Raw genomic sequence first — 25,368 nt, forward strand, 5'->3', positions numbered from 1 at the left:
TTACATATTTACACCCCCACCACATGTGAACGTAATTCCTGGAATCCTGGCATCCTCTCCAACATAACACCGAATATTCCTTGTTTATTTGATTTAATCTGCCTGGTGTTAAACACCATCTCTAAACTCATTCATAATAATTTTCTTTTATTCTTACAGACAACATTTTCAATGTACGTTTCTCCCATATTTGCCCCCCCAGCTTTGATTATCTATCTGCCCTGTTGTCTCCTTTTCCCACACCTCTTTTGAAGTTTTAAATATGAAGGAAGAAAGGTGTTTCAATTGAGGTTCTGGATTGGTCAATCATACATACCGTATTTTTTGCTCCATAACACTCACTTTTTTCTCCTAGAAAGTAAGGGGAAATGTCTGTGTGTGTTATGGAACGAATGCCTACAGATGGCGGGGGGATCTGCTGCAGTCGTGAGCAGAGGATCCATGGTTCCCCTTCCTTCCCTCCTCCGCTTTGAAACAGCAAAGCGGGAGAGGAGCCGCTTACGCAGGTGTAAGCGGCTCCTGTCTGGTTGGCTCCTTTAAATCAACCGTGCTCTCTGTCCCTCTCTCCTTCCCACTCAGCTCACTAAATAGCAGCAAAGCTTTTCAGTGAGCTGAGCCAGGGAGGAGGGAGAGAAGCAGAGCCTGCTTGTTTTAAAGGAGCAAAGCGGGAGAGGAGAGGAGCCTTTTTCCCTTATACCCCTCTTCTGCATTATTAGCAGCATCCTTCTCCACACACCCCACGCGTGTTCCTTCTCCCCTTAAACTCCTCTCCTGCATTATTAGCAGCATCCCTGCATGAACCACAAAAAACATACATCCACTGTTTTGTTTAGAATATTTTTTTTCTTGTTTTCCTCCTCTAAAAACTATGCACGTTTTATGGTCAGGTGCGTGTTATAGAGCGAAAAATACGGTAAGTGATTGAGACACTTGGAGACCCTGCCCCCACCTGCTTGCCTCTTAGCACCTGACCCCTAGGTAATCCCATCCCCCATTCCCTTAAAGCAATGAGGGTCCCCAGCGAATATTCTCAAGGTTGCCTAGATCAGCACAAATTTAGGGGCTAGGAGAGGGAGTGGGGGTCTCAGCCTCCACTGGAGGGAACTCACAATGGGAGGGGCTCTCGCCGTCTTGGATGGTGACCACCAGCGCAGCCTCCTGAGTGACGGCGGCGCTGCTGACGCGGCAGACGTATTCTCCGGAATTGGCGGAGGAGACTTGAGGGATGCGGAGGCGAGTGCCGGAAACCTGGGGGGCGGGGGGGGGGAGAAAGAGGAACTGTAAGACTGCAGAACTGTTGCATTGGAAGGGACCCAAAGGGTTATCAAGTCCAAACCCCTGCAGTGCAGGGAAATGCTAGCTTCTTTCTTTCTCTTTGTATATAATTTTTATTAAATTTTCTGTTTTACGATTTAAAATACTCATTTTACATCCTTAAAAAATATCAATGACTTCCCTTCTTCTCTTTCCATGCTTCACTTTGCATAACATAAATCCCTGCATATTTTACATAAACTATACCATTCAGTATTCCATTACAGTGGTACCTCGGGTTACGGACTTAATTTGTTCTGGAGGTCCATTTTTAACTTGAAACTGTTCTTAAATTGAGGTACCACTTTAGCTAATGAGGCCTTCTGCTGCCGCCGCACAATTTCTGTTCTCATTCTGAAGCTAAATTCTTAACCCGAGGTACTATTTCTAGGTTGGTGGAGTCTGTAACCTGAAGCGTCTATAACCCGAGGTACCACTGTATTGCATCCATCAAAACTCTTTTACACTGTTGAATTTATCTTAATAATGCCAGCGTTTTCAGCTGTACCCAATTATTTCTAATATATTCAATAAATGTTTTCCAATCTTCTTCAAACGTATACAGTGGTACCTCGGGTTAAGTACCGTATTTTTCGCACCATTGGACGCACCAGACAATAGGACGCACCTTGTTTTAGAGGGGGGAAAACAAGGGGGAAAAAATCTCCCCCTCTCTGCCCAGCGCCCCTACCGCGAAGTGGCAGGTGGCGTTGCGCAGAGAGGGGGAGAATATCCCCCTTTTCTTTCCCCCCTCTAAAACAAGGTGTCGTTTAAGGTGCGTTCAGTCGCCTTCAGGCGGCTACCTCGGAAGCCTGGAGAGGGGTGGGTGCGCAGCGACCCCTCTCTTCTCCAGGCTTCAGGTTCCTTTCGACCTGCTCCTTGGGGCTGGCGGGGGGAAGCCCACCACCAGCCCCAAAGAGCAGGTTGGGGAGAAGCGGAAAGGCGCGCAGCGGAGAGGCTCCTGCCATAGTTGCGCGTCACCTCTCCAGCTGGGAGAGGGTCGCGGGGCTACGGCTTCTTTAGCCCGTGCGCGCTCTCTGGCTGGAGAGGGGACGTGCGGCTATAGAGGCTCCTGCCACAGCCGCGCGTCACCTCTCCAGCCGGGAGAGGGTCGCGGAGGGCTACTTTAGCCCCTCTATAGCCTCTATAGCCGCGCGTCACCTCTCCAACCGGGAGAGCGTGCGCGGGGCTAAAGAAGCCCTCCGCGACCCTCTCCCAGCTGGAGAGGTGATGCGTGGCTATGGCAGGAGTCTCTATAGCCGTGCGTCACCTCTCCAACCGGGAGAGCGCGCGCGGGGCTAAAGAAGCCCCCCGCGACCCTCTCCCAGCTGGAGAGGTGACGCGCGGCAATGGCAGGAGCCTCTATAGCCGCGCGTCACCTCTCCAACCGGGAGAGGGTCGCGGGGGGCTTCTTTAGCCCCGCGCACGCTCTCCCAGCTGGAGAGGTGACGCGCAGCTATGGCTTCTTCGCTCCATAGGACGCACACACATTTCCCCTTCATTTTTGAAGGTGGAAAAGTGCGTCCTATAGAGCGAAAAATACGGTACTTAATTCGTTCCTGAGGTCCGTTCTTAACCTGAAACTGTTCTTAACCTGAAGACCACTTTAGCTAATGGGGCCTCCTGCTGCCGCTGCACCGCCAGAGCCCGATTTCTGTTCTTATCCTGAAGAAAAGTTCTTAACCTGAAGCACTATTTCTGGGTTAGCGGAGTGTGTAACCTGAAGCGTATGTAACCCGGGGTACCACTGTATTCTTGTTCTCTTATTCAATACATTAAGTCTACAAGTTGTGCATACTCTGTCAGCTTAAGTTGCCATTTTTCTTTGGCTGGGACCTCACTTGTTTTCCATTTTTGGGCTAACGAAACACGGGCCACAGTAGTGGCATACATAAATAACCTCTTTTGATACCTGGGAATTTCCAGTCCGAATTATCCCAACAGAAAGGACCAGGGGGAGCACATGTACCTGGTGGTTGGCTGGGAGGGGCCCCCCTCTCTTGTACCAGGTGACTTTGGGCTGCACCTGGCCAGCAACAAGGCAGTTGAGCTCCAAGGTCTGTCCCTCTGCCAGGGATGAAGACGAAGACTCGATCCTCACGGGTGGAACGATGCCAGAGGCTGTGGGAGGGAAAGAAAGGTGTGGATCTGTATCTCTGCTCAACAGGTGTTCTGGGCGAGCTGTGCTGCTCCACCCCAAAGATCCCCGTCCCCTCCAAGCTAAGGCTGGTTTAACTGTTTGTGTGTCGTGGAGTGTGGGGTCCCTATTTTCACTTGGACCAGGAGTGCGAGCGAGCAAGGCAGAGCACGAAGGAGGAACGGCTGCAGAATAGATCTGGCAAGAGGCCAAATTTGAGAAAAGACTTTGTTTTAACCGTGTGCCAAGGAAGAACTCCAGAGGGGAATTTTAATGGCGGAGATTGTACATGTTATTTATGGCCGCAGCTCGTACGCTAGTTGGTCAACAGTGGAAGGAATGGAATGTGACCTTGTCCCATCACAGTAAACACTGCAAAGAAGTGAAGAATAGAAGACAGTAATTAATTCTCCCAGCACACCAGGTCTGAAACAGCAATGTTTCAATGACTGCACACATGAAATGGATTTTATATTTATAATATGTAACAGAGGCACTGTTTGCAGTCAAATGCTCTACCACTGAGCTATACCCCCAGCACTGTTTGCAAGGAGGGAAAGAATGTGGGCAGCTGCAAGAACAGACTAAGGACAAGTGAAGGATCAATTGGATATGAAATAAGAGATGATGAGGCTATTGGTGGAAATGATTGACATATGTTTGCAACAGGAGCGGGAAACGTGATTTTAAGAAATTGTATTAAAAAGAAGTAATTTGGTTTGATTTGTAATAATTTTGAAGATTAATAATAATAATAATAATAATAATAATAAGGTCCCTATTTCCACCATCAGTTCTCAAGTGAAGAGCAAGAGTGGCTTTGACATGAGCAGAGGGTGTTTTGCAGAAACACACAACCTGTCACCAACCCTCAAAGTCTGGAGAGCGGTGAGGTGGTTTCCCCAAATCTGAAGGGGTGATTTGCAATTTGGGGGCCCGGGCGCCTCTCCCTGCAGGACCTTTGCCCCGTGGCAGGGTTCTGCTTCCCAGGCTACGTACCAAAAGCAGAACCGGAGCTCCCGGGGATGGAGACAATAACGGAGGCCTCCAGTGGACTGTCGCCGTCGTTCACGTAGCAGATGTATTCACCCGAGTCAGCCGCCGAGGCCTGCAGGATCCTGAGGCGAGATCCAAGGATCTGCTCCAAGGGAGAGAGAAAATGATCAGGAGGCGGAAGGTGGAGAAATTGTGGCCCTCTGGGTGTTTCTGGACTCCATCTCCCATTAGCCCAAGTCAGCATGGTCAGTGATGATGTGAGTTCGAGTCCAGCAATAACTGGAGAACCACAACGCTCCCATCCCTTGGCCTTGGGGTCCTTACTCCAAATGCTCTCTCCGGGTTCAGCTGCCCTCCTGGCTTCTCGGTGGAGTATGGGAGGAACCCTCCAGTCCAATGCGATTCACCCTCCTTTGCTCCATTCATCCCTGACCCAAGAGAGCTCCAAGTCCGTCTCCCCCCTTACCTGGCTGTTGAGGGGCAGGGCGCCACCTCGCTTGTACCACATGACCCTTGGCTGCGACTGACCTGCCACCAGGCAGTTCAGGTCCACTGACTGCCCCTCCACGACGGACGCGGAGGAGGTCTCGATCCGTATTGGAGGGGTGACACCCACAGCTGGAGAAGCCAGAGGAGTCGGAGAGAGGTGGGGAGAGGGAGAGAATTTGTTAGTTTCCTGCAGAGAAAGCTTTTGCCAAGTTGCCAACTCACCTGACGGAAAGCACATGTTCTCCCCACCCCTCCCAAACGGAGACCCCGACTAAACATTCAAAATTTCTTTCTGTTTTAGCAATTCAAAACATCTTTCTGAAGGTAAGAGCCGTTCAGCTTTCTTTCGTTGGGAGGTTTTCGAACAGAGGTCGGGAATTGTAGGGACGGAACTACCTAAACTATACAGAAACTTATTCATGTATGCGACTATAGAGGCAAGAATGTTACTCGCCCCAAAATGGAAAGAAGCAGATTTCCCAGCAAAGCAAGAATGGGTAAAAAATCTTATGGAATATGCAGAAATGGCGAAACTTACCGGAAAAATAAGAAATCAAGATAACAAACTTTTTATAAAATAATGGAAATGGTTTATGGAATATTTATAGATAAATCACAAACAGATAAGAAAATTGGCAGGATTATTGTAATAACCTGCAGTTTCGTAAGAGTATATATTTAAACTAGATGAATAAATGAGCAAATTGAGTTAATTTGGATATGGAGAAGGTATTAAAAATAAATTTAAGGAACTGCAGAAAGAAGAGGGGAAAGGAAGTCAAGTTTTGAAATGTTAAAATGATTATAAAACTAGGGAAAAGCATAAATAGATTTTTTTAAAAAAAGAATGGAGACTTACAGTAGGAGCCTGGGCCGCCCCGGATGGTAATGATGAGGGAGGCTTCGTGGACGGCCGTCCCGTTGGTGACGCGGCAAACGTATTCTCCGGAGTCTGCTGCTGAAGCCTGTGGGATACGCAGGATGGAGCCAGAGACCTTGGAGGAGAGAAAGAGAGAGGGGCAAGTTAGGATGAGAGGGTGTGTGTGTTTGGGGGGGGGGATCTTGCACATTTGTCAGGCTTCGGGGAATCAGATCCCTCCCCCGGTGGCAGCAAAGAAGCAGATAAAAAAAGAAGAGTTCTTCCCAATTAGTTTATTCAATAATCACAGTGAGAGACAAAGGAATGCGGTGTCTCTCTAGAAATGGCGTTGCTCCAAGTAAAGTCCCACACCTCTACGTCTCTCCTATTCTACATCACTCCTCTGTGGGCTAATTGGAGATTTCTGCCTCTGAGTTTTCTGTTCTCCTACTTTCAATGCACGCCTGGTCCTGGGAGAGGGGGGCGGTCAGGAATGCTTTCCATGGACACTGAGTTTGTCAGCTGTCCCTCCCTTGGTGCTGCTGATTCTTTCGGCTGTTCCTCTTCCAATAATTCCCAGCTTCTGCCCTTTGCAGCCTCTGAACTATGCCCTTCTGCAAACCACTGATCTAAATCTATACAGTGGTGCCTCGCAAGACGAAATTAATTCGTTCCGCAAGTTTTTTCTTCTTGCGAATTTTTCGTCTTGCGAAGCACGGTTTCCCATAGGAATGCATTAAAAATCAATTAATGCGTTCCTATGGAGACCGCTTGCCAGGCTGGCGGTGCGGAGAAGGGCTTTTCTCCCCACCGCAAGCCTTCAGGACAGGTATGGGAACAGAGGGGAAGGCGCACAGCGCTTCTCCTCTGTTCCCGGGGCTTGCGGTGGGAGGAGGGTTTTTCCTCCCCACCGCCAACATTCAGAACAGCATTCTGAATGTTGGCGGTGGGAAGGAAAACCCTCCTCCCACCGCAAGTCTTCAGGACAGCCTTCCGAAGGCTGGCGGCGGGAGGAGGTCTCTCCGCCCCGCCGGCAGCCTTCGGAGGAGGTCCGAGGACAGTGGGGAAGACGCGCTGCGCTTCCCCGCTGTCCCGGAGATTTCCCTATGGGCTTTCGTCTTGCGAAGGAAGCCCATAGGGAAATTTGTTTTGCGAAGCGCCTCCAAAACGGAAAACCCTTTCGTCTAGCGGGTTTTTCGTCTTGCGAGGCGTTCGTCTTGCGGGGCACCACTGTACTGTCCTCCTGTTCTTGGGAAGGTTCAGGAGAAGGGTGGCGGCGGCTCCCACCATTCCTCCTCAGTCCAGCCCCTGACAACATTGGAGTACCAGATCTTGGTCCCAAGACCTCTTGAACCCATACCTGGTGACCGGCAGGGAGGGCACCTCCTCGTCTGTGCCACGTGACTCTGGCATGTGAAGCGGGTCCTGCCACGATGCACTTCAGGTCCAGCGTGTGACCCTCGGTGGGGGAGGTGGAAGAAGACTCAATCCGTACTGGGGGAGTCACACCGGCGGCTGCGTTGCCAAATAAAAGAGGGAAGGGTGAGAGTAATTGTGTAATTTCAGAGTCAGGTGGCTGAAATTGATGACCCTAAGGTAGTTGTGTCTGTTAACTTCAGTGGGTTCACTCTGAGGAGGCTCAATGCGTAAGATGAGCCTGCCTGCTGGATCAGGCCAAAGGCCCACTGAACTAAAAGGTAAAAGGCCCCTGGACGGTAAAGTCCAGTCAAAGGAGACTATGGGGTTGTGGTGCTCATCTCGCTTTCAGGCCAAGGGAGCCGACGTTTGTCCACAGACAACTTTCCAGGTAATGTGGCCAGCAGGACTAAACCACTTCTGGTGCAATGGAATGTTGTGACGGAAACCAGAGCGCATGGAAACACTGTTTACCTTCCCGCCACAGTGGTACCTATTTATCTGCTTGCACTGGCGTGCTTTCAAACTGCTAGCTTGGCAGCAGGTGGGACCGAGAAATGGGAGCTCACCGTGTCGCAGGAATTCGAACTGCCGACCTTCTGATCGGCAAGCCCAAGCGGTTCAGTGGTTTAGACCACAGTGCCACCCACATCCCCCCCTTTACCTTTTAGTGATCAAACTAGCTCAATAATGTCTACACTGACTGGCAGTGGCCCTCCAGCAGGGAGCCTTTTCCCACCCCCAACCAGAGATGTTGCCAATGGGGAACCTGGGACTGTCTGCATGCCAAGCAGGTGCTCTGCCATTGAGCATTTGTCAGACTTACGGAAGGAGCCTGCGCCACCCTGCTGGATGGTGACAAAGACCGAGGCCTCCTGGGTGGCAGGATCACGGCTGACGCGGCAGACGTACTCGCCAGAATCCGCCGGAGAGACTTTCACCAGCCGCAAGCGGGATCCGAAGGCCTGAAAGTTGTTACCAATTTAAAGGCATATTTGTTAACCGTGTGAGTTTTTAGTCTGGCTAAGCCAATCTGGCATCCCTCAGCGCAGGGCCTCCCAGGTGTTTTGGACTACAACTCCCATCAGCCCCCAACACCTGGGTCCATCTAGCTCTGTACTGACTACACTGACCACCAGCAACTCCCTGGGGAGTCTCTCCCAGTCCTACCAAAAGTTTTTTATTTGAGTTTCTACTGAAAGGAGGCTGCATTTTAATGTTGTATTTTAATCTTGTTTTTTAAGTTGTATTTCAATCAATTGTTTTATATCTGGTGTTAGCCGCCCTGAGCCTGGTCTTGGCTGGGGAGGGCGGGGTATAAATAAAATCATTTATTGTTGTTGTTACCAGGAGATGAAGCCAGGTTCTGAAGCACATGCCCTAACTGCAATGGTGTATGCCCTTTAAAAAAAAAAAAGCATGCATCTCGTCCTCACTGTTTATTTGATTTTAAGAAATAAACCTGGAAGCGGGTCACAAAAAGATAAAACAATAAGGTCGAGAACATTTACGGCAACAGTTTAAACAGACAAAATACTAAAATACTGAAACAGGTTAAAATTCAGTCAGGCTTATCAAAACTAGAACGTATTAGATCAGATTATTACATGTGCGACCTTTGCGGTCTATTTTGTTGTTTCTTCATCTTGTAAGCCGCCTTGTGCATAGTAATATAGAAAGGCAGTATACAAGTTAAAAGTGAAATGAAAAAAATCAGCATTAAGTTGATGGATTATGCCGAAATGGCAAAAATGACCAGAAGAACTAGAAATCAGGAAGACCAAAATTTTAATAAGGAATAGGGAAAATGTATAATTTATCTTAAAAATCATTGTAAACATTTAAAATTGTAAGTAGGATTGGAAAGACACTTGTAGTTTAATGGTGAATTTTGGATACAATGGAGCTGTAAAAGGTTTGGATTATTATAAAAGATGCAGGAGGAAATAATTAACAATAGGACCCACAAAGGGGAGGAGGGAAGTCCAGAAGATTCCTTGGAATCTTGTTTTTATGTTGTAAGTTGGAGAGGTGATTGTAAAACTTTAATCTGAAAAACCAAATAAATAAATTTATATAATAATAATAATAATGTGAAATGAAAAAAATGAAGCAAATGAGAATGTTTTTGGCAGGTTCCAAAAGGAATGCGGCAGAGGGAACTGCATGATCTCAATAGGAAGGGAGTTCCAAAGTGTTGCAAAAGTAAAGGTAAAGCTAAAGGGACCCCTGACCATTAGGTCCAGTCGTGACCGACTCTGGGGTTGCGGCACTCATCTCGCTTTACTGGCCGAAGGAGCCGGCATACAGCTTCCGGGTCATGTGGCCAGCATGACTAAGCCGCTTCTAGCGAACCAGAGCAGCGCACGGAAACGCCGTTTACCTTCCCGCCGGAGCGGTTCCTATTTATCTATTTGCACTTTGAGGTGCTTTTGAACTGCTAGGTTGGCAGGAGCAGGGACCGAGCAACGGGAGCTCACCCCGTCGCGGGGATTCGAAACGCCGACCTTCTGATCGGCAAGTCCTAGGCTCTGTGGTTTAGACCACAATAGGAAGGGAGTTCCAAAGTGTCGCAAAAGTAGGGCTGACTTAAATAGCAAAATCAAAAGCTGCCTTATGCCAAGTTGGGCCCCTTGTTGCATCTAGCTCAGTACTGACTACACTGGGTGGAATCAACTCTCCAGGGGACATTCCCAGCCCTGCTTGGAGATATTGAACTGGGAATGCTCAAGACTTGGCAATCAGGGCAAACGCCAGAGGGAAACTGGGCAGACGCCCCATACCTGGTGGCTGGCCGGGAGGGCTCCTCCACGCCTGTACCATGTGACCATGGCCTGATCCTGGTGGGCGATGATGCAGTCCAGCTCTAAGGTCTGCCCCTCGGCAACGTGGGGGGACGAGGCCTCGATCCTCATGGAGGGGGTGATGTCTAAAGCTGAGAGAGCCAGGTGGAGAGAGAGAGAGGTGAAGGAAGGCCAAGCCGGCCAGCCAGCGTCAAAGAATGGCAGGTTTGCTCCCATCACCCCAGCCCACCCTGTTTATGTTTCCCCTCCCTTCCTGCAGGGGGCGATGCTTACTGGAGGCGGATCTGGTGCCAGAGACGATGACAGAGGCTTCTCTGACGATGGAGTCCAGGTTGACGTGGCAGATGTATTCGCCAGAGTCAGCTGTGGAGGCTTGTGGGATGCGCAGGTGCGAGCCCGAGATCTGGGAATGGTGGGAGAAGCAGGCTTATCATCATCACCATCTCTCTCAATAGCATTTATTTATTCCTTTACATGATAATTTAATAACAACAACAATAATAAATTTATACCCCGCCCATCTGGCTGGGTTTCCCCAGCCACTCTGGGCGGCTTCCAACTGAATATTAAAAACACAATAAAACATTAAACATTAAAAACTTCCCTAAACAGGGATGTCTTCTAAAAGTCAGATAGTTGTTTATTTCCTTGACATCTGATGGGAGGGCGTTCCACAGGGCGGGAACCGCCAGAAGGCCCTCAGAGCTGGACCTCAGTGTGCGGGCAGAATGATAGGGGTGGAGACGCTCCTTCAGGTATACTGGGCCAAGGCCGTTTAGGGCTTTCAAGGTCAGCACCAACACTTTGAATTGTGCTTGGAAACATACTGGGAGCCAATGTAGGTCTTTCAGGACCAGTGTTATATGGTCTCGGCGGCCACTCCCAGTTACCAGTCTAGCTGCCACATTCTGGATTAGTTGTAGTTTCCGGGTCACCTTCAAAGGTAGCCCCACATAGAGCACATTGCAGTAGTCCCAGCGGGAGATAACCAGAGCATGCACCACTCTGGCGAGACAGTCTGCAGGCAGGTAGGGTCTCAGCCTACGTACCAGAAGGACACTTGCACCCTCTTCATTTCTACAGTCATTTCCCCGACTTCTTCCAAAACCGCACTCTAACCACTGCACCACACTGCCTTCAGAGAAGGCTCGAGAAATGAGCAGGCCATTTATTCCACCAGAATAAAGCTGCCTGGAGTCTAAATGCTCTCTGGGAAGTGGCCGCCTGAGTCTGCTGGGGCAAGGGGTTTCTGGGCTTATGTGCCCAGAGGCAAAGGCCCTCTTTGGTTCCTCCAAACAGAAGTTTGTTTGCTGGTTGCATGAGCAGAATTTATATATCACCCTTTTCTCCAAGGAGCTCAGGGTGATGCACATGGTTCTCCCCTTTCTCATTTAATCACCACAACAACCTTGTGAGGTGGGTTAGGCTGAGCGTGAGTGACTGTGGCCCAAGGTAACACCCAGGGAGTTCATGGCTGAGTGGGGATTCGAACCCTGGTCTCTCCCAGGTCCTAGTCTGACACTCAAAACACTACGCAACACTGGCTCAAGACTGCATAATGCTCGGGTGGCTTCTAAGTGGTTTGTAATAATAATAATAATAATAATAATAATAATAATAATAATAATAATAATAATTTATACCCCGCCCTCCCCAGCCAAGGCCGGGCTCAGGGTGGCTAACAAGCAATAATAAAAACAAGTTGAGTGAATACAACTTAAAACAAAATTAAAATACAACATTAAAATATTGAAACATTAAAATATTAAAATGCAGCCTCATCACAAGAGGAGAAAGGAAAAAGAAAAAAGAAAGAGGGGGAAGAGAATCAAATTGGCTCCAAGCCAAAGGCCAGGCAGAACAACTCTATCTTACAGGACCTGCGGAAAGAAATCAGATTCTGCAGGGCCCTGGTCTCATGAGGCAGAGCGTTCCACCAGGCCGGAGCCAGTGTTGAGAAGGCCCTGGGCTCTGGTGGAAGCTAATCTGACTTCCTTAGGGCCCGGGACCTCTAGGGTGTTGCTATTCATGGACCTTGAGGCTCTCCGTGGGGCATACCGGGAGAGGCGGTCCTGTAGGTACGAGGGTCCTAGGCCGTGAAGGGCTTTAAAGGTCAAAACCAGCACCTTAAATCTGACCCTGTACTCCATCGGGAGCCAGTGCAGCTGGAAAAGCACTGGGTGAATATGCTCCCATGGCAGAGACCCCGTGAGGAGCCTCGCTGCAGCATTCTGCACCCGCTGGAGTTTCTGGGACAGCTTCAAGGGCAGCCCCACGTAGAGCGAATTACAGTAGTCAAGCCTGGAGGTGACCATCGCATGGATCACTGTGGCCAGGTCGGAGAGGGAAAGGTAAGGGACCTTATGTTTCTAGAACATAAAAACCAATTGTGCAATATTGTTAAAATGCAAAACCATCTTTTAAAAATTCACCGCAGTTAAAATGTTCAATCAGTTGCGTTAATCATTGAAAATTTAACAGCCGTGGTTACAATGTGCAATAAAGCAATCCAATTAAAATAGCAGACTTGGGTCAATAGGGAATGGCTGTCTAAACAGATGTGCCTTCAAAACTGGCAGAAGGCCAATAGGGATGGAGGCCTTTCCTATATCAGCAGAAAGTGCCTGTCTATGAAGCATCAGAAATTGCTTCCTACCATCCTTACCTGGCGACTGAACCTGGGTTCTTCTGCATGCCAAGGTTTACTGCTGGCCAGCCAGCAAGGCCAGGAAAGAGAGGGGCAAGGAAGAATCGCCAACTCGAGCCCCCAGACCGCACTGCCTACATACCTGGTGATTGGCCGGCAGGGTCCCGCCACGCTTGTACCATGTGATTGTGGCACCTGCCTGTCCTGCCACAACACAGTTCAAGTCCAAGGTCTGTCCTTCGACAATGGAGGGCGATGGAGACTCGATCCTCAGCGGAGGGGTGATTCCTGAGGCTGGGAGTTCAGCGGGAGGAAGAGAAGAAGCCACCTTTGTATAAGCTCCTTGGTCCATCTGGCTGGGGATTGTCTGCACTGACCGGCGGAGCCTTTCCACAATCTCAGGGAGTTTTCTCAAACCCTACCTGGAGATGCTGCCAGTGACTGATTTGGGACCTTCTCCATGCGAAGCTCCACGGAGCTAAGGCCCTTCCCATAAAACCCCCAGCAAGATTCTAGTCCTCAGGATTGTGAATGAAGGGTTGCTTTTAAAAGGATCGCAGGAAGACCTTTGTTCCCTTTAGCTCAGTGCTGCATGCACTGGTTGGCAGCGATGCTTCTCCGGGGATTCAGGCAGGCAGGGAGTCTCTTTGTAGCCCCACCTGCCAGAGAACTTAACCTGGAGCTTCTGCATGTCAAGCAGTTGCTCTGCCATGGAGATGCAGTCCTCTCCAAAACGCTAAAGACCAGAACAGGACCGGCATCAAGGGATGGCATGGACCCCTAAACTGGCAGGTGGCCCATTGCCCCCCAACCTCCCTGGACCTGGTGCAGCAAGGTGGCACCCTCGGTTGAAGGGTGGAGGGTACCTTTTCCAAGGGTGCTCCGGCAGCCGAGGATGATAACCACAACAGAAGAAATTAAACACTTAGCCCAGGCATCCCCAAACTCGGCCCTCCAGCTGTTTTGGGACTACAACTCCCATTGTCCCTAGCTAACAAGACCTGTGGTCAGGGATGATGGGAATTGTAGTACCAAAACAGCTGGAGGGCCGAGTTTGGGGATGCCTGGCTTAGCCTATAAACCTAAGAAGCGTCTGGCTACTGGGTCAGGCCAAGGGCACTCAGAAAATCTCCCAATGTCTGCATGGGCGGAATGAGGAACAAATTTGGGTGACGGACACTTGCTAGGGCTCCTTCTGCATGGACTCCCAACCAATCCCCCGCCCCCCTCTCCGCAATGCTCGACGCTCATGGGCTGCTATGGCTGCCACTCAGGTAGGTCACCAAGCTATTGCCCCTTTGTTCCAGCCTATCAGCGGGCAGTTCTGAGGATACTTGCCTTACCCTGGGAGCTGGCAACCCCTGCTACACCACTGCCCAGCACATGCCCCAAGGGAAGCCCACAAAGATGACCTGAGCGAAAGAGCAACTCTCTCCCCAGCTGCGGTTTCCAGCAGCTGGTATTAACTGCCTCTGACTGGCGGGGCAGCGCATGGCCAGAGCATTGTTTGACTCACTCTGGGAGGTGCCGTAGACGGTGACCACAATGGAGGCTTCTTGCACCGCCCCGCTGCTGGCGTCGCTCACCCGGCACACATATTCTCCGGAGTCTGCTGCCGTGGCTGCCAGGATCCTCAAATGGTAGCCAGATATCTGCAGGGTGAAGGGGGCAAAGGGACAGTCTGAGTCCCCCTGGAGCTGGGTTTGTGGGCATCGTTGGCCAGGCACACACGCCAACTCCATACCTTGTGATTGGCGGGGAGTGACCCTCCTCGCTTGTACCACGTGACCCTGGCCCGTGACTGGCCTGTGACGAGGCAGCTCAGCTCCAAGTCTTGCCCCTCGGTGATGGACGGCGATGAAGATTCGATCCTGATTGGTGGGGTGTCTACGGAGACAAGAAGAAGCCAGATCAGAGAGGCCCAGCGTCCTGCTCCCAACCAGGGACAGACAGGAGCTTCTGGAAAGCCCCGCCCTCTTGCAGAGGAGAGCATCGCGCCCTCCATTCTTTGCACTCGGGTGCTCAGAAGTACACTCCCTGCGGAGAGGAAGGAAAAATGGAAGAAGAGTCCCTTGGGAGTCCCATAGCGTGGGCGGGGAGAGGCAGGGCCCCCACCCCACTGCGTTTATTTATTTCTTACCCGCTCTTCACCCTAAGATACAGGGTGAGATACAATGCTAAAACAACATTAAAAACAGACGTAACACGGACACTGGCACCAGAGCCTGCAATAAACCCAGATGCCAACTTTGCTGCCACATACACCCGGACAACACCATTACTGGCCCCAACAACATCACACATACCATCTCGGGACTATTTAATTGCTCATCGTCTAACATTGTATATGCCATCAAATGCCAACAGTGTCCTTCAGCTCTCTATATTGGACAAACAGGCCAAACCTTACGCCAAAGAATAAACGGACATAAATCGGACATCAAGAATCACAAGACAGAGAAACCAGTAGGAGAACACTTCAATCTCCCAGGACATTCTATACAAGGTCTCAAAGTAGCTGTTTTACTACAAAGGAATTTCAGAAATAGACTGGAAAGAGAAGCTGCTGAATTGCAACTCATTACCAAACTTAAAACCATGGAGAGACCTGGTCTGAACAAAGACATTGGATTCTTATCTCATTATACATGACAAAGCCATTTTTCACCTTCTCACCCCTTGCTTTTTCCTGTAAGACCTATTGCAGTCGTTAAGAGTCGTCAACAGGCTCATCACAGCTGTCTGCCAATCACCCATTCCCACCACCCTTCTGAGTAATACCCCTCCCCACCTTCTCACTATATAGAAGGATCTGGCAACTTCTGTTTCAGTGTATCTGAAGAAGTGTGCATGCACACGAAAGCTCATACCAAGAACTAACTTAGTTGGTCTTTAAGGTGCTACTGGAAGGAAATTTTTTTTTTGTTTTAACATTAAAAACAGTTTGTAACAAGTTGGGAGGCAATGGAGTAAAGTGAGCTGCTATGGGGCAGCTCCCCCCCCAAAAATACACTCCTCTACAGTCATCAAATACTTTGAGTCAAAGGTGGGAAATGTTTTTGGCCCTGGGGGGCAGGTCATAGAATCACAGAATTGTAGAGTTGGAAGAGACCCAAAGAGTACAACTCCAAGCATTATGTCCTCCCTGCCACCTGTCTATCGTTAGGTGCCTATAATCAACAATATATGTGTGTGTGTGTGTGTGTGTGTGTGTACACAAGAGCCCTCTCCCCTCCTATGTCCTGAAAGGTCCTGGAAGTGTTACCATGTGCAGAACCATGTGCGTGTCCTTGCTGTTGTACGGTCACCGTGATGGAGGCTTCCTTAGGGCCTGCCCCATTGCTGACGCGGCAGACGTACTCGCCCGAGTCCGCCGCGGATACTTGCAGGATGCGCAGGACGGACCTGTAGACCTGAAGATACAGGAAGCCATTCATATTATTTTTTGTATGTCATTTCTATTAAATTTTCTGTTTTACAATTTAAAATACTCATTTTTACATCCTTAAAATATCAATGATTTCCCTTCTTCTCTTTCCACGGTTCATTTTACACATCATAAATCCCTGCATATTTTACAAAAACTAGACCATTCAGTATTCCATTGTTACATCCATCAAAGCTTAATTACACTGCTGAATTTATCTTAATGCTGCCAGCGTTTTCAGCTGTGCGCAATTATTTCCCATATATTCAATAAACGTTTTCAATCTTCTCTAAACGTGGGTTCTTGTTCTCTTATTCAATATGTTAAGCCTGCAAGCTGCGCATATTCTGTCAGCTTGAGTTGCCATTCTTTTTTGGCTGGGACCTCACTGGCTTTCCATTTTTGGGCTAAGGAAACACGGGCCACAGTAGTGGCATATATAAATAACCTTTTTGACACCTGGGAATTTCAGTCTGAATTATCCCAAACAAAAAGGACTCTGGGTTTTTTTTTTTAAAGTACTTTTAAACATGTTTTTCAATTCATTAATTGAAAGAGGTTCTGCACATGCCTGAACTAAACCGTCACTGGCCTTGATTTTCCCTAACCATCTCCTCCTTTTAATTCAGGTCCAAGGAAGTTGTGGCCCTCCCGATATTATTAGACTACAACTCCCATCACCACCCATGACCTCTAGCCATGCTGGCCAGGAGTGATGAAATTTCAGCGTCCATCAACATCTAGAGCAGCGGTTCTCAACCTGTGGGTCCCCAGATGTTGTTGGACTACAACTCCCATCACCCCTGAGCTCTGGCCTTGCTAGCTAGGGGTGATGGGAGTTGTAGTTCAACAACATCTGGGGACCCACAGGTTGAGAAAGGCTGATCTAGAAAGAGGTTCCCTATCCCTAAAATAGGCAGTCACTTGTTTTCACTGCTCCTGGCTACCTTGCCTTCACTGCCCCTGCCTATCTTGTTCACAACTCAGCCTTGGGGATGGAGAACCTGCAGGCTTCCAAAAATTGATGGACTTCACCTCCTGTCAGCCCAACCTGTACCCACCTGGTGGTTGGAAGGCAAGGCGCCTCCTCGCCGGTACCACGTGACGGATGCAGCTGGCTGGCCGGCCACGATGCAGTTCAGATCCAAGGTCTGCCCTTCTATGACCGAAGAGGACGACGATTCAATCTTCACCGTCGGGGAAAGGCCTGCAGCTACAAGGATAAGCAAGCTGGGTCAGGCCCAGGAGAGCCCATGCAGTCTGGCATCCTGGTTTACAACCAGACGGGAAGACCACGAACAGTGCCAAAGTACAAAACAGCAGTCTCCCCACAACAAGCCCCTCTCGTCTCCCTGCCACAACTGGTGTTCAGAGGTAGAGTGCCTCTGGATGTGGAGTTTCCACCAACCATATTGGCCAAGAACTGATGGCTGAGTGATTATCTTTCCTTCTCCACGGAAACTTGCTCAAAACTCCATAATATTTTTCCTGGTGAGTTTGTCCCAAGCGTTTGTTTATATATAATTCTCACTAAGGCAGCAAACGTGTCCCTCCGAAAGTCTGCAGCCTAACCCTCAGGGTTTTCCACAAAACGCACCTCACATTACAACCAGCACATTCAGCAGTGAAGCGGAGGATTAAAAATAGAACAAAATAAAATGAAAGTTTTGCAGTGTCGGAGAATCTCTAAGCTGTTTAAAATCTCTTTGGTACGTATGATTAAAGCGCGCTTTTTGTTTTGTTTTGAGGCCCTTAGTGGCGTCACCTCTTAAGCCAGTAGGTGGCTCATATTTCAGATGAATGTTTTAACTGGCAGATAGATAGCTTCAGTCACAATTTATAGGAGTTTCAGAAATAATTAAGGAAAGGGAGGTTTAGCAGATCTTTGCCCTAGGTTTATTACGTGGCTGTTTTGGCATAATTACAGTTCTTTCACTCTAGGTTACATACCCTGCCTGGGTCCGTTTCTCAGACCCTTGGCAAGAAAGCAGCCCTTTCCGAGCGTTGGAAGTGAATCCCTGTTATCTCTGTTCCTCAGAGATAATTTGATAACCGAGAGTTATAGCCTGGCTATCACTAATCACTACAGTGGTACCTTGGTTCTCAAACGTCTTGGTTCCCAAACGCCGAAAACCCGGAAGTAAGTTGTTATGTATTGGGTTTAACACTTTTTATGTTACAAGGTGCGTTCTAACCAACTGTATAAGCATTGGTAGACGAATGTTCTAATGGCATGTAAGCGCATGTACTTTCAACTGTCAACGGTTAGTTCTTGTTGGAGCTTTCATTGTGTAGTTCTGGAATTCGGGCTTTGTTTTCCTATGAGTGAGCCATTGTCACTGACAATGTTGAATAAACGTAGTTGAGGAACTTATACTGCCTTGGGCTTCTGACTTTTTCTGAACATTTAACATTTAAGGTTTCTCAGTCCCTTGGAAAGAAAGCAGCCCTTTTAGAGCGTTGGAAGTGAACCCCTGTTATCTCTGTTCCTCAGAGATAATTTCAACAATCGATCCCTCTTCCCAGGGAACTCTGGGAACTGTAGCTTGGAGAGGGGTACCTTCTAAGACCTCGAAGCACCCTTACCAAACTACAGCTCCCAGAATTCTTTGGGGAAAGCCATGATGACTGTATAAAGTAGTGTCATAGTGCTTTGGATGTACAGTGCGAATGTGTCCTTTCAAAAAATCCTGCCAGGACCCCGATGGTGGAGTCTCTGCATGGGGCTGATGGCCAACAAGGCCCAGTCTGAAGAAAACCCTCTACTTACCTTGGATGACCATCACCTCGATTCTTGCCCGACCGACTCCTGATGCGCTGCTCCCCACACAGTGGTACACCCCACCGTCAGCCACCGTGATAGAGGGGATGACCAAGGTGGCAATGTCTGTCCTCTCTGCACGGGACTGTGGGCAAGGAGGAAGAGGAGAGTCACTGGAGTGTTTCTGGAGCTGCGGCTGAGCTCCAATGCCCCACAGGCCATGCTGGGTGCTAGGCGGGCCTCTGGTGTGCAAAAAAGTGCCCCTGCTAGATTGCCTAAAATGAAGCCATGTAAACCACAGCAAGGGATGCGGGTGGCGTTGTGGGTTAAACCACAGAGCCTAGGACTTGCCGATCAGAAGGTTGGCGGTTTGAATCCCCACCATGGGGTGAGCTCCCGTTGCTCGGTCCCAGCTCCTGCCAACCTAGCAGTTCAAAAGCACGTCAGTGCAAGTAGTTAAATAGGTACCGCTCCGGCGGGAAGGTAAACGGCATTTCTGTGCGCTGCTCTGGTTTGCCAGGAGTGGCTTAGTCATGCCGGCCACATGCCGGAAGCTGTATGCCGGCTCCCTCGGCCAGTAAAGCGAGATGAGCGCCGCAACCCCAGAGTTGGCCACGACTGGACCTATTGGTCAGGGGTCACTTTACCTTTAAACCACAGCAAGCATCTGATGGTGACTGAGCAAAGGGCCGTCTCCACAAATGCATTTGAAGGATTCAGTTTGCTTTTCCGTGAAGTGATGCTATCAGCCGATTGTGGTGTTTGCTCAATTGGCCCCAGCATACTGCCTTCCAGACACTTTATACTCCAACACCCAGTCGGCCCCATTCAGCTCAGCTGTATGGCACTGGGGCTGATGGGAGCATGGGGCTGAGTTGGAGTCCAAAGCTTAGCAAACAGCTGCTTCGGACAGCTCAGTTTTGGAGAGAGAAAGAAGTCTGATAAAAACCTCTCTATCCAAATAAGCAAGCAAACAAACAGATTAATGTTAGACAGGTCAGGGGGAAGGGAAACATCCACCTTGGAGTCCTGATTGACTGTGATGAGGGCAGAGTTGGGGACAGAGGGTCTGTGGAGAAGACCAGGTTACCTACCCCCAGTCATGGGGGAGGGACAGGGACATTGAGCCCCATTTCCCTCTTGAAGCTGCAACTGGTGGAGAACACAGACATTCCACATAAGCCCTGTGGCTTGTGGTTTCAGGAGGGGTAGATGTGTGAGGAAGGCCTGGGGCAGATGGCAGGATGAGAATGGACCTCTTTCCTCCCCACCGGAGAATAAATGTGGAGCAGAATTCAATCCCGTTCACATTTAAAAGGTGAACTTAATTGGCTTATTACTAAAAGTTGGGTTGTACCCAGTGCTGGTGCCACTCTGAGCAGACCCAGTGAATGGATAGGGCTAACTCTGGTTCGTCAATTTCACAGGGTCTGCTCTGAGGAGAACTTAAGTTGGACACAGCCCAGCATGCAACCACCCATCAAAGTACGCACGCCTCCGAATTTCGCAGTGCAGCTGTCCAGCTAAGCAGTATATATAAAAACACGCACACTAGCCTAAATTGAGGCTACAGCTGCATGTATGATTGAAAACAATGTACAAAAATGCACTGCATTAGGGAAATTATTGCTTTGCAAAAATGTGCAATTTAGACCAAACTGCTTTTTTTTTTAAAAAAGGGTGTACAGTCGTACCTTGGTTTTCAAACAGCTTACCGTATTTTTCGCTCTGTAACACGCACCTGACCATAACACGCACGTAGTTTTTAGAGGAGGAAAACAAGAAAAAAGTATTCTAAACGAAACAGTGGATGTATGATTTTTGTGGTCCATGCTGTGGCCACAGACATGTGATCTGACGGTGAGTTTGGGGTAGCCCAATGCAAAAATCCTGAGGATCCATGTGGATCCGTGCTTGTAACCACGTTTTTGCGCCATTGCGGCCCCATGAAACAGTGGGTGCGTGTGTGTTTTTTGGTGTAGGCTGTAGCCATGGACATGCTATGTGATCTGATGGTGAATGTGGGGTGACCCAGTGCAAAAATCCTGAGGATCCATGTGAATCCGTGCTTTGTAACCACGTTTTAAGTGGGGAGGGAAGGAAAAGCACTCAAGGGAAAAGGAACACGCGTGGGGTGGGTGGAGAAGGATGCTGTTAATAATGCAGAAGAGGGGTATAAGGGGAGAAGGCTCCTCTCCTCTCCCGCTTTGCTCCTTTAAAACAAGCAGGCTCTGCTTCTCTCCCTCCTCCCCGGCTCAGCTCGCCGCTTACACTCGTGTAAGCGGCTCCTCTCCTCTCCCACTCTGCTTCTCTCCCTCCTCCCGGCTCGGCTCGCTGAAAAGCTTTGCTGCTATTTAGTGAGCTCAGTGGGGAGGAGAGAGGGACAGAGAGCACAGGGTTGTTTTAAAACAGCCAACCGGACAGGAGCCGCTTACACCCGCTTTGCTGTTTCAAAGTGAGCCATGGACTGCTCACGACTGCAGCAGATCCCCCCGCCATCCATAGGCATTCGCTCTATAACACGCACAGACATTTCCCCTTACTTTCTAGGAGGAAAAAACTGTGTGTTATGGAGCAAAAATTACGGTAGTTCTCGAACGTTTTGGCTCCCGAATGTCCGATGGGGCTTCCATGGCTTCTGTTTGGCTGAAGGAGCTTCCTGCAGCCAATCAGAAGCCGAGCTTTGGTTTTCAAACATTTTGGAAGTCGAACAGGACTTCCGGAACGGATACTGTTTGACTTCTAAGGTATGACTGTATTGGGAGAAATCTGCACTAAAATACTGATGATTTTTAATGTGGACTTTAAAAAATAAATTACAAACTGATGTAGAGAACTGAACTTAAAAACTGGAAAAATGACAAATTGAAACGGACAAATCTGCCCATTCTTGCCGGAGAACCAGAAGGACAGGAAGTGTAAAATGGAGAGGCGGGGATTGTGTCCAGTGCTAGCCCTACTCAGAATAGACCCACTGAAGTTAAAGGACATAACCAACTTAGGTCTATTGGTTCCAATGGCTCTACTCTGAGTATGCTTAGTTGGAAGGAACAAAGAGACAGAAATCAGCTAGGAAATGGAGGGGAAAGCGAAAGAGGCCAAGGAGAGGCTAGTGCAGAGGGCTACCTGTTGGAGCTCCTGGATCCGCCGCTGGAGAACCTCCAGGCTGTCACCTTGGAAGTGGAAGAAGCCAAAGACGGAGAGAGCCTATCCGGGGGATGAGGAAGAAAGAAAGAGAGGAAGGGAGCAGGAGGGGGGAGCCCGGAGGAGACAGAAGGAAGACGAAGAGAGTGAAGGAAGGGAGGAAGGATCTCGTAGCCCTGGCCTGGATCCCTGCCAGGAACAAGCCCCCACAAATTCCAGGAGACAAAACTCGAACAGTGACAAAGTCAGCGAAGGATGGGATGCTGGGCAGGCTGTACAGCTCAAGTATTTGGGAACACAGTGTTATAAGAATTCTAAGGTCTCAAATATAACCTGAATGTTCATAAATGTACAAGGCAAACATAATAATAATAATAATAATAAATTACACCCCGCCCATCTGGCTGGGCTTCCCCAGCCACTCTGGGCAGCTTCCAACAAAATATTAAAATACATTTAATATATAATATATAAACCATGTGTCTGAAATAGTACAGGAGAGCAATCCTGAAGCCATTTTAACTCTCCCAGTGACTTCAAATATTCCTCTGCAGTAAAGGAGGAAAATGGGGAAAGCCTTTTGCTTACAAATCCTGTCTTAAGGGTGTATTTGTGTATTAATAGGGCAAGCCTGTAACTTGGACTCGGGAACTAAACTATTAACCATCACAAAAGAATGGCTTGGCTACCTAAGTAAAGCAATTGGTGACCACTGTCAGGTATCCTGGCAAACAGGATTTCTGCTGAAGATTGCCTCCTTCTATGATGTATGTATGATGTTTTAGGTCGTGGTCTTGATCTACAGGGTGGCAATTTCAAAACTCTTTATAGGGGCTTGCGCACCATTGTTCTGGGTTCCTCCTCCCTCCTGCGTGGGATGAGCAGGGGACCCTGTTGCAACAGTTGGATAAAGATCAGGCTTACTAGCCGCTTTGCTTCTCAATATTCTCTGGCTGGCCTCTGTTATTTTCTCCTGCTGATAGGGAACCCACTTAAGGACTCTATACGGGCTCCTGGGAACCCCAGAAGGGAAAAGGAGAAGTTTTTTCTTATAACAGGTACTCAGATGGTACACTGGTTCAATGTAACGTGCGAACGCCCCTACTGTAACTTCTCAAAAGTGTGCCCCGCCTGGGGTCCTGCGTACACGCTCACCGAAACATGCAACTAGGCGAGCACAACCACTTGCAAATGTGTAGAGCTGGCTTCTATGCGAAGGAGTAGCGAGGAACAAGAGTAGCCTTAGGCACGTGCAGAGTGCCTTTGCTTCACGGCTGAGTAAGGGCAGACAACCCTAAGATGAAGCATTGTTAGGGCTTTTATTTTGGAGCAGAGGGGACGGCTTCCAGCTAACATCATCTGCCTCTCCCATCCTGGGCCCCTTTTCCCGCTCCTCCTTGAATCCTCTTCAACACTGACATTTTCAGTGGTGGGGAGGCCTAGAGAAGCCCATCGCCCCCTATTCTTCCGAGACTCACCTGTGGGGGCAAGCGGCCTCCTTCTTTTTCCCAGGTGATGGTGGCAGCAGGGGAGCCTCCTGCTCGGCAGTAGAGCCTCACGGTGCTCCCTTCGTGGACCTCTGTCCGTTCTGGGCTCACCTGCACTTGCGGGATGCTGGCACCTGAGGAAGAGCAGAGCGGCAGGTGAGCCCACCTCTTCCCCTCCAATTGCCCCCCAGCCCCTCTTGACCTGGCCTAGGAAAGGGAGAGACCCCCCCCAAGATACTTGACAGAGATGGCTGCCAGGGTGGATTTGATTTAAATCAAATAGATTTAAATCACTAGTCAGTAAGACTTGATTTAAATCAGGCATAGGCAAACTCTGCTCTCCAGATGTTTTGGGACTACAACTCCCATCATCCCCAGCTAACAGGACCAGTGGTCAGGGATAATGGGAGTTGTAGTCCCCAAACATCTGGAGGGCCGAGTTTGCCTATTTCCAATTTAAATCTTTTTTTTTTAAATAGAAAGACTCATTCTTGTTGGTATCATCTTAATATTGAGAACCAAATGAAGGTTTCATTTTTGGAATAATAAATTATCAGAGTAGTTTTTACAGTTATATCAAAAATTACTGATTTGGTTATACTATTAGACAGTGCTTTTTTCCCTGGGGGTACACATACCCCTAAATATTTTGTGAATCTTTGTCCATTTACTGTATTTATTTTTCCTGATTTGAACTATAAAATGGTGATTTTCTTGAGTCAAAATGAGAGTACCCCCTACACATTTTTTTAGGGGGGAAAGAACTGCTATTAGAAATACATAGACCGATAACGATGAAATTATTGTGAGGTTTAATAAGTTAACCGTTTATATTTGGACAACTTTTCTGCTGTACTTTATCAGAAGGAGAAAAATAATCATTTCCTTAATAACAATTTAAACAATTTATTTAACTAAAATAATAACATTATAGCAGATGCATCCATGGTTGTTAACTGATGTGGTTAAACAACTGAGTTTTAGCACACATGAAAAACTTAAAACAAATCCTCACTTCCTGAGGAATAGCCTTTGGACTATAATGTAACATAACTGGAAAACTATCTTTAGAAAGGTTTTTTCCTCCGAAAGTATTTTATTTTAAAAATCTGATTTAAATAAAAAGAAATCTGATTTTTGGGATTTTTTTTAAAAACCGATTTATTTATTTTTAATCATTTATTTTTAACCACCCTGATGGCTCCCCTTTCTGTCAATGAAGCCAGAGTGGCGAGAGAAAAAGGGCTTCCTTTCTCTGCCCACCACTAGATAATATTATCAGCAGTGCTAGCTCCAGACTCCCCACCAACTTGGGTGACTTTAAAAGAAGATTAGACACATGGAGGAAGACAACGTTATCAGTGGCTGAACCGGGTGGGCTCCCTTTGGCCTGACCCAGGAGCAGGCGGGCTGTGTCCTCCTGCAGGGGCACATTCGGCACCCCCAGAGACGGGTCAAATGGATGGCGTGCCACCCACTTCTCTCCCGGGCACAACGTACTGTGTACTTGTAAGAAGGCACGGGCCATATGTTGTCCGGCGCTATTCCGCACGCGGCACAAATACTGGGCTTCGTCGGAAGGCTCCGCTGCCGGGAAGCGCAGGATCCCACCCTGGATGACGGCTTTGGAGGAGATGACGCCCCCTTGTCCACCTGATAGAGAGAAGAAGAAGAGGAGGAGGAGGAGGTGGAGGAGTTGTTTGGACTTGATATCCCGCCTTTCACTCCCTTTAAGGCAGGCAAGGCCAAACTTGGCCCTCCAGATGTTTTGGGACTACAACTCCCATCATCCCTAGCTAACAGGACCAGTGGTCAGGGATGATGGGAATTGTAGTCCCAAAACATCTGGAGGGCTGAGTTTGGCCATGCCTGCAAGCAGCTAACAAT

The 25,368-nt window shown here is 48.7% G+C and overlaps 1 protein-coding gene across 7 annotated transcripts in view; it reads right to left on the reverse strand.

Moving 5' to 3' along the window:
- HSPG2 (heparan sulfate proteoglycan 2) overlaps positions 1–25,368 on the reverse strand; it is a 215,202-nt gene that overhangs the window by 38,900 nt on the left and 150,934 nt on the right. For all 7 annotated transcript variants that reach the window (XM_053401046.1, XM_053401047.1, XM_053401042.1 and 4 more), the window contains 17 exons: positions 24,982–25,134; positions 23,473–23,615; positions 18,860–18,995; positions 17,151–17,302; positions 15,928–16,075; positions 14,407–14,549; positions 14,179–14,314; positions 12,805–12,956; positions 10,289–10,418; positions 9,995–10,146; positions 8,038–8,176; positions 7,156–7,310; positions 5,796–5,931; positions 4,914–5,065; positions 4,451–4,589; positions 3,284–3,435; positions 1,110–1,248 (listed from right to left, as the gene is read on the reverse strand). In XM_053401046.1, the coding sequence (XP_053257021.1) occupies positions 1,110–1,248; positions 3,284–3,435; positions 4,451–4,589; positions 4,914–5,065; positions 5,796–5,931; positions 7,156–7,310; positions 8,038–8,176; positions 9,995–10,146; positions 10,289–10,418; positions 12,805–12,956; positions 14,179–14,314; positions 14,407–14,549; positions 15,928–16,075; positions 17,151–17,302; positions 18,860–18,995; positions 23,473–23,615; positions 24,982–25,134 (2,457 nt within the window). The remainder of the gene's footprint in view (positions 1–1,109; positions 1,249–3,283; positions 3,436–4,450; positions 4,590–4,913; positions 5,066–5,795; positions 5,932–7,155; positions 7,311–8,037; positions 8,177–9,994; positions 10,147–10,288; positions 10,419–12,804; positions 12,957–14,178; positions 14,315–14,406; positions 14,550–15,927; positions 16,076–17,150; positions 17,303–18,859; positions 18,996–23,472; positions 23,616–24,981; positions 25,135–25,368) is intronic.

The sequence above is a fragment of the Podarcis raffonei genome, chromosome 8 (genome assembly GCF_027172205.1).
Source record: "Podarcis raffonei isolate rPodRaf1 chromosome 8, rPodRaf1.pri, whole genome shotgun sequence".
Lineage (NCBI taxonomy): Eukaryota > Metazoa > Chordata > Lepidosauria > Squamata > Lacertidae > Podarcis > Podarcis raffonei.